This window comes from Gallinula chloropus (assembly GCF_964237585.1).
Source record: "Gallinula chloropus genome assembly, chromosome: 14".
NCBI classification, from domain to species: domain Eukaryota; kingdom Metazoa; phylum Chordata; class Aves; order Gruiformes; family Rallidae; genus Gallinula; species Gallinula chloropus.
In genome coordinates this window covers 10,517,785-10,532,141 of record NC_140099.1, presented here as the reverse complement: position 1 = coordinate 10,532,141, position 14,357 = coordinate 10,517,785, and the positions used below count along the sequence as shown (strand labels likewise).

Genomic DNA, 14,357 nt, shown 5'->3' with positions numbered 1-14,357 from the left:
TAATTACAATCACACAACTGGCAGGCTTTGCTCAAGAGAGAATACAGGCTGGCACAGCTGAGATTCAAGCATCACAGCCTGTAACCCAAATAGAAATGCAGCTCAATAGTTAACAAAGCCAAATGGAGCTATAACCATTGACATTTGGTGTAGCCAGGGTCTGGTCTATGGCTTGTATGCAATGAGGTTAGGAGTCTCAGACTAATGGAGCCCATCCATGGCTCCAAAATCAGTCTCTTCATTAAGGATGTCAGTGGAGAGGCTATGGAATGCTGCCCCAGTTCCACCAGGCAAGTAGATGCAGATGTGGATGTAGTATTAAGCCCATGAATAAACTCACTGGATAATGCCCTGGACTCACCTTTCCTTTTCTTCTATCAATTGCAACCCAGGAAAGGAGCCAAAGGGAACCAATACACCTCCTCCCAAAAGCAATGTGTCTTCAAGGCAGTCCCCAACATCCCATAAAAGGAGGGAGCTGGGAATGAGGAAGGCAAAGACCTGAATCCCCTTCTCATAAGTCAGAAATGGTCCCTTGCAGGCTGCAACTAATTCTGGGACTAAGCTGGCCTTCTCTCTTTTTGAGCAGCACTCAGTGCATGACAGACACTGAAGCCCCTCTCTTCCCAGGACCACTCAGATACTCGAAGCTCTCTGCTGAATGAGGACTTAAAGTCAGGAAGAATAATTTACAGCCAGCTTTAATTTTTATGAGATTGTTTGAATATTCTTTAAAAGTCTGCTATAAAGATACAGATTTGCATTTTTGGCTTCATGAAAAGCAGAACAAATTGGAAAATTTTGTCACAAACTTAAAAGTTTTTGGTAAAGCTTCTGTTAATGATGTTAATCTTCTTCAGCAATGAATGATTAACATCCTTCCCATACTTCCCCAAGTTGTTTTCAGATATCCAACAATGAATTTTCCTTCAGCTGGTTTTTAATTTGACATTTAACTTGCTGCAAAAGCCTGCCTTTAAGCCTCCGCAGCTACTGCTCAGTTTCCCATGGAAACATTTGCCAGTCCTTCTCAGACAGACCCATCACTGAGAAGCTGTGTGCTTTGAACCTCTCCACATGTTATAAAGACACAAAACGCTGCTTCTTCATAGCGTGATCTAACTGCAATTAAGAGCTTTTTCCCTGACCCTGTCCTCATATACAGAAGAAAACGGATTCTAGTGAAAATATTACAAAGCTGGTTAAGCATAGGATATGACTAATCCCACATTTCACAGCTGGAGGTTAAACTGAGCCTCATTAAACCCAATGTTCTTGCTTACCCACAACAGAACCAAATGGGGCATGGCAGAGCTCTGTGTGTGTGTGTCTCACTCATAATCTTACACAGAAACACAGCTCCACAAGAAATTATGTTATTGTCTCAAATTCCTAGGATTGAATAAATACTGTATGTTTCTGCCTATCTCTTGTTCAACCTCTGGATTCAGAGCTTCTTGAATCATGTTTCCCAGGTTTTTGGGGAACTTTATTTATAATGTACCGGGTGGCAAAATCCCTTCATTCCCAGGTGACCAACCCCAGAACATACAGCACACCATCCAGCTTTCATTGCAGGTTGCCAAAGCTCTTTCTGTACTGATCCTGCTCTACAGATATGCTCCTGCCCATGAATGGGAGGCAAATACAAAGAGAGTATTTATTCTGGTAGGTAGCAGCACAAGACCCTTATGTCCAAAGTCAACAGAAGGAACTCCATTGTCTTAAAAGGCTTGAAAGTATCTTGGATGCAAGTCAGAGACAATTTTGAATCACTCTTATGAAACTGTGCATCTCTATTTGAGGGTGGGGGGAAAAAACCCACATTTTATTCAAAAAACCCACATTGCTTCCTTAAATACCAAGTTCAGTTATTCAATCAAATTGGTCAGATCAGTCTTGTAATTTTATTTCCTAAAAGAAGAAGGTGACATGACTGGTTTGGACATAGGTTTGTTTCACATGCTATGTTTTCTTGAAGCTTCTGCTGCCACAGCTAAGGAAGCTACATTTGGGGGATTCTGTTAATGGCTTTTACATTTACACACATAAGTAATGCCATGCAATTAAGAGTTTGGAGAGTGGTCTCATGAAAGGTCCCATGAGAGATGCCCTCATGATAATCTGGTTCTGGGTGAGCTGTACTCCACAATGCATGGAGTCCTGTAGGAAGTTGACTTGAAAGGAATATTTGGATGAGGCCCCAAATATGCAGCTCCTTTGTGACTAGTTAAAATTAATATGCAGCTAAATATTTAAACAATGCATAAAAACAGTAATATAGTAACCCATGGCATGTCCCCTTCAGTACTCTGAATTTAAACAGAGACCAAGGGCACCAGAGAGCTTTCATGTCTGAGTTGCTTTATACTACAAAAAAAAAACAAAAACAATCCAATTTCCCTTATGAGATCCTAAATTAAAGCAATTATATTTATCCTCCTCACAAACAAACAGTAGGTAGACTTTGGGGAAATACAGCAGGTTTGTAATTTTGTTCCACTCATGGTGAGCACGTGCAACGCTCCTGGCACAAGCCATGGACCTGGCACAAGCCATGGACTCACCAGGAGACTCCTGAGCCACAGTGCAAGGATGTTAAAGACCCTATAGCCACTCCCAAACGTTAAAGACCCTATAGCCACTCCCTTGCCAGAGAGGCAACTCCACAAGCAGCAATTGTTAATGGCAGACTTGGCACAAAAGTGACTGGTAATAAAACAAGAGAGGAAATTGCACTCTGACCCTCCTGGAGCCAGCCAGTACACTGTGGGCAATTCCTTTTTCCTCTCTGTCCCCTGCTCTTCGGGAAGAGATCAAGCTCTCTGCTGAACGACATTTACATCCTTGTTCTGTGCAGCACTAAGGAGTCTCGGGCTCTCTTCTGCCCTGGAGCCCAGTTCTCTCCCCCTCATTTTCAGAACAATATGCTAGAAACTGCCTGCTGAGTGCACACTTGTGCCAGGCTCACGTTTGCCTGAGAAGAATTGAGGCAGCCTGTAGATGCGCTTTCCATGGAAGCTCCCAGTCAAAAACCTCAGCTCTGTTTTAATAGCAGTGTTTACAGGCATTATTTACTATTATTTTACTAAATGTGCAGCTGCAGCTTTCTTTTAATTCAGGCTAAACATGCAGTTTCCTGCAAATAACACTAAGCACAGTTTTCAAGACCTTCCAGGGATGCTCTAAAGATCTTCCAAACATACTCTAAATCCCAATCAGCTAGCAGGCAGTGAAATGCTGTGAAGTGCTGGTAATACTGAAGTCTATTTGGCAATTTTAACTAAATACTCAGGTGCTTCTCATGAATCTCAAGGCTCATCCACACCCTAGGGAAGATTATTTTTTTAAATGTCTCTTCTGCACCAGGGGACACAAAAATTTCCCTGAAAGATGCACCAGGACATCATTGGCAAATGTCCAGTTACTCAGTCTCACCTGCCTGATATATCTGCTCTGTTAAATGCTGGGCTTTACGAAACCAAGGTGTGCAACATGCCCTGGGCATCTCTATGTAGGAAAATGCCTCTGGCATTCCTGTTCTAAAGGGAAAAGCCAGACACTGCTCAGCACAGACTATAAACCAAAAAAGTCCTGACAGCCAGCCCACGGCACACAGGGCTTAGTTACAAGGAGAGATAATAGGGGGATGAGTCCACAATGCCTATAAACTTCAGTTTTAGTTAAAAGCACTCAACCCATGCATTGTACAGAATGAGTTGAAAATGAAAAATAATGTCAAGGAATGGCCAGAAGTTTGTCACGATTATTATCTCTAAAAATGTATGCATTAGTCATAAAACTAACCAGGATTGACCTTTGGAGCTCCCAAAGCTCATAAAACCATGTTTCTCTAATCTTGAGAGAAAAGGGTGTAATTACAAATTCATTTTTAGTTTAAGGGGCAGTGTGAGGTGGCTTAGGAGATCTATTTTCTGCTTGGAACAGCAAGCAAACATGATCTCTCATCTCAGGGGTTACAGCCTAGTAAGAAGGAAGGTAATCTTTGTCTAGTCAACCAGACACCATGAAAGAGAAGTTAACAGAGGGCTCCCCTGGGCACTCCCCACAATGACACAGAGGAAAAACAGGGCTTCTCCCACATGCTGTTGCACAGATTAATCACATGCAGAACTTTGCACGCTTCTTCCCTAGAGAATGTGAGACTGTAAAAGTGATGCCTGTGAAGCTCTCCAAAGCCAACACCCAACATTCCTTAGAGCTTACGTTCATCTTCTTTACACCTTGACTAAAACTTCTAGAAACCAGATACACTTGTGAGAAAGCCTGACACCGTCAATTCCAGGACTCTGAGGTCCCCACCTCCTCTGTGGGATCTTTGCCACTGTGGTTACACCACAGACACCTACTAGCACTGGCGAGCAGGTAGCGAGGGGGCTTTTCTGGTAGTGCCATTTCCTACAGCATCTCCACAAGCAATAATAAACCAGGAGAACAAAAGCTGTGTGTTGTCAGAGCTGCTGCCAGGGATTTTGCCAGCACAGCAATGCCATCCAAGAACACGACTTTCTAGCTAACAAACTTACAGCGAAACACCACAGTGTAAGCCTACATCAAAGAAAGATTTAAAACTGGAGTCATTTTTCCTCAGCGAAAGAAGAATGGGAAGAGTGATGATTACTGATAGGTTAGCAATGTCAGAAGCAGCTCATTTCCCAACTGGAAATACTCATCTCCTGCCCTAGAAAGCAAAAGTCAAAACAAAACAAACAAACAAAAAAAATCCATATACAGCTATTGTAAATAACATCCACTTCTCCATTTCCTTTCCTCCCACTGCAAAGCCTGGCTTGTGAGATGGTACTTCTCCAGCTCCCAAGGGGAGGAAAAGCTTTCTCCATGAATCTGTTCAAATGAGTCACCATAATAAGAGATGTGTGAATCCCAGCACGCCTGCACCACAGGTAACACGTACAGCACGGAGCGGTCATCCTGCTTCTCCCACTGGGATTTCCTTCCCAAGTGGTCAGGGAGAAAGGAGACGCTGGGAAGCAGGAGAAAAGACACAGGCCAGGCACCCCTGCACCAACCTAACTCTATGCCTAAGGGTGGTACAAAGGCACCACATCTCAGCAGAGCTTCACACCCCAGATGCCAAAGAAGATAAAGCAACAAATCTGGCTCAGGATGCAGCAGCCAGCGAAGGGGCATTGTGTCACCAGCCACTGTAATACAAACTCTCCCGTAGAGCTTGACAGTCTCATTTCCAGCACCAGCCTTCTCAGGTTTCTCTGGATGAAGCGCTATTTCAGCTCTAAGTTTAGCACTTGGAGAGAAGCCAGGAAGACTTCCATAACCACCACTGATTTGTTAATCCCTTAATGCACAGGCACTGTTTGTTACTTAGGACGTCAGGTTTCATCACTCCTCAGCACGCTGGTGATAGAACTTCTTGACACCAGACTGCAAATATTATTGCAGCGTCAATACTCCCAGGGAGAAAGCCAAGCTGGGTTAAAATGTGACTTTGGTGCTGACAAGCCAGTTTGGCATTGCAGAGTTCAAACAGCCAGGATCACCTGGCAACTTTAAAAAACAGGAGGAAAGTTTGCCAGGATCCTCTTTGACTGGAGTTTTATCCCAAGATCCGCCTGGTAACAGCTAAACACTTTCCAATCAGATGAACAAGAAAGGACAGAGTAAGTGGATTATACTTTTCCAGGAAAGTGCTGGGAGCAACATGGACACATGCCTGAGAGTTTGTGCCTATACAGATTTTCCCCATCTTTCTCAATGAAAGAGGAAAAAATCCAAATGTAAGTTTGTAGCATGACAACTTTGGAGGCTGTGCAGCTCAGTGTTCCCAGGGACCTCACAAAGACCATGGCAGCTTCAACACTTCTCCCGTTGCCCTAAGGAGAGCTGAAACTGGGCTTACAATATAAAAGAGGATAGTTCTGTCCGCAGTGGCTGCTGCTGGGGAGGCAGGTGGCCCTCTCCAGAGCATACAGCTATTTTCTGATCATTCCCCTCCCTCCTGGCATCAAGCATCTGTAGTGAGATAGCCTGAAAGGTCAGCGTGAGCAGAGGAAAAGGCACAACCTCCCACCCAGGTGGGGCTGCTGCAGGCTCACACACCTCGAGAGCTTCATCCCCCTGATGCAATAAGCCCAGGCAGACATTCACCCCTATTAATTTACCACCCATTAACTCCAACCACTTTATTTTTTTTTACTTCCTAATGCAGACACGATGGAGTAACATGCTCAGCTGTGGCAGGGCAAAGCCAGGCCAAGGGCACATGGAGAGCCCGTCCCCAAATCCATTCACATCCCAACTGCCCACGCACAGCCCATCTGCTTATCAATAGCTCCAATTAAATAGTCTCTGGGGTTTCGACCACCACCAGCTCACTCATGGGTTGTGAGAACCAGGGAGTTAAAATTAAATTAACAATTGATTAATACATTAAGCCACTCGGTAGGAGTTGAGTTCAGCACCCTTTGGGGGCTGTAACCTTTCGGTGCCCTGTGGGTTTTGTTCCATGGCTAGCAATGCCAATAAGCACACTGGAAATTTGGAGTAAACTTTTTAAAAAGCTCATGGTCAGCTCAAAATGTGCATTTCATTACAAATAAGGTTTGACAAAATTACTGTATTGGTGCTTCAGTAAGCAAAGGGCCTTTTCACTTTTTAAAAAAAACAGGAAAGTTTTAGAAACTTCTGGTCCTGGAACAATCTATTTTCAGACCTTGTGAAATACAAAAAGTAGCACAATATAAACTGACAAAAAGGTATTTAAAAATAAAATAGGAGGATTTTCTTACTTCCAGTCTTTATAATCGGAAAGATTTTGAAACAACCCAACTATGAAAGTCAGTGCTTGAAGTAAAAAGCAAAGTCTAGGAAAAAAAGCATTAAAATGCCAGGGAGGTAGAACAGTGCAACAGTGAGAGGATGCAAAGAACCAGAGAAAAAGGGTATCTCTTGCAGCAGTTTAAATAGGAAGCTTTTCACTGATTTCAGCAAAGCTGCCCCTGTTTACACCAAGCGCTGTGTTCTACAGAGGATCCAGGGGACATACCAGACAGAACGACTGTTTTCCTCCTGCTGCTTGACATCGTTCTATACAGATAGGTAAGCACCAGGAGTGATCAAAAGCCCAGTGGCACGTGAAAAGGACTTTGAAGGGCAGATGCAAGCAAAAACTGACAGTTTAGAGAGGTCCGTTTGGTTTTAAGCAAGACCTCAAATAAAAGTTGGGAACCAGCACTGCACAAAGCTATTCCCAAGGCTTTCCTTTGACTACAGTCTCCTCTTTCAACAAGATAAAAGTCAATGTGAATGGGCAAGAAAAACAAAATCCTACAGCAAGGGCACAGGCAGCACCGGACCCTCGCAGCATCCCTGAGAGCATGGGTGGATCAAGGTGTTCTGCAGGGAGGTGTTAATACAGCTCTGAAACACACATGGACCCTGACAGGTGGTCTACTTTTTTTCCTCTCTGTTTTTTTTAAACAAAAGGGAGACTCAAGCCTATGGGGCGGGGGGCCGTGTGTGTGATATATAAAGACCACTATGCTATTCCCCAGGTATTTCCCCAAAAGCCCTTATGCATTCAAGCAGGCAGCCAGACACAATTATACAGAAACAGAACTAAGATGTGTTAGTAACTATTTGGCAATAAAAAACCTACCTGAGAAAGAAGCTTGTTGTCATCCTCCAGCAGTTTCACTTTTGTTTCAAGTTGCCTGATATAGTTGGAAGATGAATCTTTAGGAAAAGAGAGAGAAAAAAATACATTTAAGTGTGTTGTGTTACAGGCAAGTCCTGTCAGGCAGTGATATGTTTTCCCACTCTGTGGAAGGCAAATTTGGGAGAGACCTAATGAATAAAACCCCAAATGCACAGGGTGAGGAGGAAACTCTGCCAAAAGCTTTTTTCACTAAAAAGCTGAGACTCAGCAACAGCAGTACCTTCTGTGAATCCACATCAGTGACACTGGGTAGGGGGGCAAGGGGTACAGAAGGGAAGTGAGGTTGAAATATTGTGCTTCATAATTTTATAAAAGTAATTTCCCAGGTTTGAAAGCCACTCTCATTCATCTAAAATGCATCCAAATACCCAGCAACTGAACAAGATGTTTCCTTTTAGGTCTGAATAAACAAGCCCTCCACCCACTTGCTTTTTTCCTTCAAAAACAACTGAGCATCTCACAAAACTAAGCAGCTGGCACAGCTCTACAAGGAGGTCACTGCCACACTCCCAGGGCTGTAAAAGGGGGAAAAGTGCATCCAGCAAGGACACGGAGCTGCAGTGCACACACAGCCTGGCGTACACAACCAGTGCCTACCCAGGACATCTGGTTTTTCCAGTGGAAGCACATGACACTTAGCAGAAAAATACCAAGACAATAAAATACAGAATACCCTCACATAAAATGCTAATATTCAACCTGAAGGAATGCAACAGGCAGTTTACCATTGCACTAAGACAGCAACACCAGATAGGGTGACCTGGTATAGAAGATAACTTGCTAGAGAGCTCTGTGGGTGGCTTACTGCTCTCCAAAACATCTGGTTTTTGTTTTGAAGCATGCTTTGAAGCCACACATTTGCAAATTTTGCAGAGATCAAAATAAAGGAACCTGGGAAAACCTTTTCTCCCTTTTCATTATGCCATAGCAGTTTGCAACAGTCCTTCCATCCACCTGGACTTTTGCAAAATTGCTCCTCCACTTGTGATTTTGTAGCAGAGCTGACTTGTTACAGCAGGAGGAATAGAGTTTTGCAGTCTAAGGGTATGAAAAAACCCAAGTGTTTTCCGAGCTGCTGAAAGGGCTCTGAGGAACGGAGTTACATTGTACCTCATTTCACTTGCATGACTGCAGAAGCCACTGTTTGACCACAGGACGTCTCACCCAGCTGGGGCTGGCAAGGAACCGGAGCGTTCAAGTGGCCACGCTGATGCCAGTCAATGAGCGCTGCCAACTGCAGCACCTTTTGGGATCAGCCCCACCACGGTTAGCAGGCCCCGCTGGCTGGCTGCACCTCTGCACACGTGAACACACGTGTGTAAGGGTCAGGCCGTCTCTGTGCTAAACAGCTTATCGCTGCCTTTGCCAGCCGGTGCCAAAGGCGCTCGGCACAAGCCCGAGTGCCGCTCCTCAGCCACGCCGGGGGCAGTTTAGCAGGAGAGCTAGCATGCAAGCTACAGCTAATCGCTGAGAGTGCTTTGACCATTCAAGAGAAAAATTGGAATATGCTTGAAAAAGTGCTGCCATAGACGAGTGCCAAACTGCACATAAAGGAACAGCAGGACGGATCGGAGTCAAGTGCCAAAGTCAAAGCACAAACACTCTCGGAGGAAACATGCTCACTTTTTTGTTTGGATTCTGCTTTGTCCAAACCCAGGAATCCAAACAAGTCCTCATGAAAAAGGTTAAGAAGACACTGTAGGAAGCTTTGTAAGTTCAGTGAACAGCTTAAGTCATGGTAAGGTTCACAGCAGTATCACCTTCAGCTGCAGGGACCGCAAACCCTCTGCCCAACAACAGCGCCAAAGTGGGAGGAGGAGAAGGCAAACCAAGTAGGTTATAGAATCAATCCATAGCACCTTCCTTGCGAAAGCCTCATGCCAACAGCGTTGTGAATTTAGTCATGCATATCAAAAGGTGGCGAGTATAATGCTGTGGAAGAATGGTGCTTAAGTCAGCAAGATTTCAGCATCAGCTCAAACAACCTGCTGAATTAGTAATGAATCTGTCCTCCAGTGGGGTGAGAGGGGATCCTGAGATTCTTAAATACAAAGCCAGAAGGACCACACACCCTTTGGTCTTACCTCCTCTGTGCCCTAGGACATCACATTTTGTGAACTTACCTCTAAATTCAGTCCAGTGATACCCATTTGCCTAAACAGGTCCCAGAACAGTTTCCAGCTCTGTCTGAAGATAACCGGACACCCCACCATTTGTGATCCTGTGCTGGACACACAGCCACCATCAGTAGATCTGGCCAGATAAGGTGTCCTCCAGCTTCACCCATACTGAGGGAGCTGAGTGCCTCTGCACAATGAATGCAGTGATCCTGATACTGCAGGTCCTGATTTTTATCTCCAAGTATCTGAGTGTCAGGGCATTCAAAAGGACTTCAAGGAAGGATTCAAAGCATGTCAAAGGAGATGCTCAATCCATACATGCCTGAGAATCAGAGATATGCCTATGGACTCAAGCTTTGCATGCATAAAATGCACAGACAGCAACACATCCATAAACAAGTGTAGAAATGCTAGATACTGCTAAAGCAGATCTCAATGTCATGCTGGCAACAGGCTCTGCAAAGAACCACAGCACTAAGTGCCTGGTATATGCAGTCATCCATCATCCCCCCCACACCTTTGTACTCTTATCACTACTGAGTGTTTACATTGTGGACTGCTACACCACTTGGTACAAAGAACAGCAACCAAAAGAAATAAAGCTCAGTGGAACTATTTTCGACGCAAACAAACCCTTTCTCACAGTTCGGTGCCCATGGAGACCAGAGAAACCACAGGAGGTCCTCTCCAGCAGCTCTGCATTCAAGCACAGTGGGAAGTTAACCAAGGTGGATGATGGCAATCTGAACTCTGTGAGCAACCTCTACAACACATGCCTGTGGTGAGTTCCACAACAGCTACAGGAAATTAAGGTAAAGCAGAAGAATGGTGATGTAGAAGCTGTTGTGTTTAGGTCCTGTATGGTACAAGGACTGACTTGACAGAAAGAATAGAGCACAGCTGCCAAAGAAAAAATGGAGGGGGAATTCTATCCTCACTTTGCCTTCACCCTTTGCAAAAAAAGGGCACTCCTTGGGAAGGCAAACCCTGCACGCCCAGGAGCCAATGCACACCACAGCAACCCCCAGTCTTGAAAGCCTACCCTGAGATTTGCTAGGATTTTTCAGACACTGCTATTCAACCCCAGACCATGTCCGACCCCTGACCTTGGCCAGAGAACACCTTGCAGCAACATAAAATATATGGAGAAAAAAAGCAGAAAAACAAATGATCTGATAAGTCAGAAGATACTCCTTCTCAGGCAAAGCTGAGAAGCACCGTTCAGAGGCATCACCATCCTCGCTGTGCCCTCAGAGTAACATCAACTCCACCCCCGGGCTTGCCTGTGTTGAGGTAGGTGCCAGATGACCTATTTGCATCTTGATCTCAGGTTTAAAACAATCCCATAACTCTCAGGACAGCAGGCAGTAACAATGCCAGGCTGAGCAGTGAAACCCCAGGCTGTGTCTCTCCCACGTTGGATCAAGAAACACATTCCCGACATTTTTCTGCTCTGACCTTCCTCTTATCAGTGAGTTTCCCGCCTCTCCTGCCTCCCCCAGAGCTATGGGGCAAAGATGGCCTCACTGACCCACCCAGGAAAGGCAATAGAGCTGGATCACTGACAGCTTGGACCCCCTCATCCTCTTCATTAGAAATGTAACAAATGGCCCTCTGTGCCTTGTCAAGCCTGCCGCCAGATCCAAATGCACTCTCCTTGGTGGCATGAGCTGCCTGATCCCAGATCTGGGTGCTGGGCTGTACCCCCAGCATGCACTCTCAACCACTACTTGGTGGCACCAACTTTGAGCCCACTCATGCCTGCTGGTGCCTTGTTGGTGACCTGACACCTTGTCCTACCCTGGCCAGATAACCACTGGCTCTGAAGAAGTGTGGCACAGTGAAGGGGCAGTACTGTATCAGGGAAGCAGATAAGGATGGTGGTGAAGGACACCTGGTCAAGGACAAGCTTTTTTGTGAGGATGGTCTGGCACTTGGTGCTGCTTGTGATTTCAGCAGGGCCAATGTCCTCCTCCACTTACCCCTCTGGGCTGTGAGCACCAGCTGCATGAGCAACGGGTGTTTTAGTGGACCAGATGACACCAGAAGGAAGGAATTTCCCATCAAAACATCTCACCTCCCACCCAACACCTTCCCTGCCACAACCATCACTCTTGGTGGAAGAAGAAGTCGGAGAGAGAGCTGGCATCGTTCCCTGCCGCAGCAGCAAAATGGATGAAAACCATAATCGCCATCAGCCATCACTCCCTTGTACAATGTAAATGCTTCAAGCTAAATTGTTCAGAGAGCCGTAAAACCTGAAGTCCTGTTTCTTTGCAAAGCCTTTGAAAAACTAATTGGATACAGCTCTGCACATTATCTCCATGAGAGGTAGAAGAGTCACATTCCAGCCCAGGAAGGAACATTACTGTTATTATCCACCCTCCTCAAGATTTACTGTCTTAAAAAATATACTCCATCTGGAAAGGGGTGTAATTCAACTTGGATGCAATCTAGCCAAGTAACTTCTCTCCACATAGATAAACCACTTAATACTCATTACAGTTAAATTGAGGTAAGACAAATCACTCTACCTTGTTTTAACTCAATGGCCTCCAAGAGAGCAGGGAACTGCCTGGCTCCTGAAGTTTTTTTAAAACATGAATCAGAAACTGTTTTAACAATCAAAACAACCTCTCAGCCTGCAGAGCACAGGACAGTGTCATTTTAAAAGACACTTGAAGACACTGAAGCTTCTCTGATCCTCATCTGAGGTTCCAGAGGAATCTGTCACTTTTATTTCCTTTATGCCATTTCTCCAAACCATGAGCATGCAGAGCAAAGGTCTGTATGGCAGCTATGTGCTTGGGATGGAGCCACATTGGTCAGCAGCATGTTGCACCACCCAGCCCCATCCCCATGTGCACCATGGAGGTTTCTCCCAAAACCAAGCCCAAGGAGGAAAGATGCAGGAAGGAGTGATGCCCTGACAGGTCTGCACCTCGCAGCCAGCCGCCTTCTCCTGCACATGATGGGATACTGGCATTTTCAGTTCCTCTGCTTTGCATCAAACATCATCTCATAAAAGACCTTCACCTGTGCTCAATAAAACATTTTGCTGTTTGTTGGCAGTTTCGTTATCACACCTCAGCTCTTCAGCACCATATTTCAGCTTCGTATTGCTCTGCTGGTTTTGCTGCTCTACACAGACAGGCAGGCTGAAAAATGGGCCAGTGGTTACACCTTGTAAAGGAGTTGATTTATTAAGGCAACGGAGCTCTTTCAGAGCAGCTGGGAAGCAGGAAAAACACACATCTCTATATATTGTCATTAAAGAAAATTATTGAGACAGGTGGACAAACCCACCCACCTTGCTCTTCCCTAGGCAGCCCCCATCTTTCTGCTCCTACCAGCCAGCCCCATTCCCAATGTCCTGTTTTGGCCCAGTGTGTGATACAAGTTTTCATGTCAGGTTTATCTTGGTAGATGGCTCAACTGTGAGCAGGGACACCACAAAACCACTGCAGAGTTACTTCAGTTTTGGGGTTCTGCCCTCTGCTATGGTACCACCAGGGCTTTCGGGGTACACTCCTCAATTTGCCTGGGTATGCTCAGCTCTGTAGCCACTCTCACCTTGGCTCAGGGAGAAGTCACTTCTTCAGGCACGTGAAGGATGCTGCAAGTGTCCGAGGGACCTGGGCCCTGTCCTCTCATTCGCCCTTGTCCCCACTGAATAGGGACAGCTCTCCAGCCTGGTCCCTGTGCTTCAACCCAGCTAGTTGCCAGTGCAAATGCCACTAAATGCACTGTGAAAGCATGCAAATGGATGGGATCTGCAGACCAAAGGCAGGTAAAAGCCAAATGAAGCATTCCAAGTGAAGCAGCTCACTGACCAAAACCCTCTTTCTCTCAGGTCCAAAATCCCATACTCTGCTAACCCCAACCCCCCCACCTCTCCAGCAGGAGCTTGGGCACCATTTGGGGACTCCACTGGGATGTGGTAAGACAATATGCAACAACAAGGTCTATGACAGACAGAAGCTCTCAGCCTTTGTAGCTTAGCAAGATACTCTGCAAGCAACCTGCTCTGACTCTTGTTCCACCACATCATTCACTGTGGGTTGTGTGGGGAGCCGTTTTCTCTGCACTCTGCCAGGCAGCATTAAAGAGTGGCAGGAGGGCACCCACAAAAACACCACCAAGGCCAAATCTTGATTATTTCCACAGCTGAGGTGCTGCTGCTGCACACTTGTACTGAACAGCCATCACCTCAGACTACTCGAAATTTAGAAAAGGCTCGTATGTAGCACCCAAAGCCACCCTAACATCTGTCTGAAGGATCAGACCTCATTTTCAAGGTGCAGGTCATAGCTCAGCACAGAATGGTATCCAAACACCAGTCAAAACAACAGAACAGTGCCTTGTCAGTCCAATCACAAAGAACAAAGAAATCTGGTCTCAGATTTTTAAACTCACAAACCAGTGGTTACATGCTGGCAACATGGCTGTGCTGCTGCAAAGAGCTGTTCCAGCAGGATGGAACATATGCCACTGCAGCTATTTAATTAATATTTCATAGC

General features: G+C 45.5%; 1 protein-coding gene across 1 annotated transcript in view; it reads right to left on the bottom strand.

Moving 5' to 3' along the window:
• Positions 1-14,357, bottom strand: part of CCDC85C (coiled-coil domain containing 85C) — a gene marked incomplete at both ends in the record, with an annotated part of 107,616 nt that overhangs the window by 31,168 nt on the left and 62,091 nt on the right. The window contains one exon of the mRNA XM_084270726.1: positions 7,658-7,734. Coding sequence (XP_084126852.1) covers positions 7,658-7,734 — 77 coding nt within the window. The remainder of the gene's footprint in view (positions 1-7,657; positions 7,735-14,357) is intronic.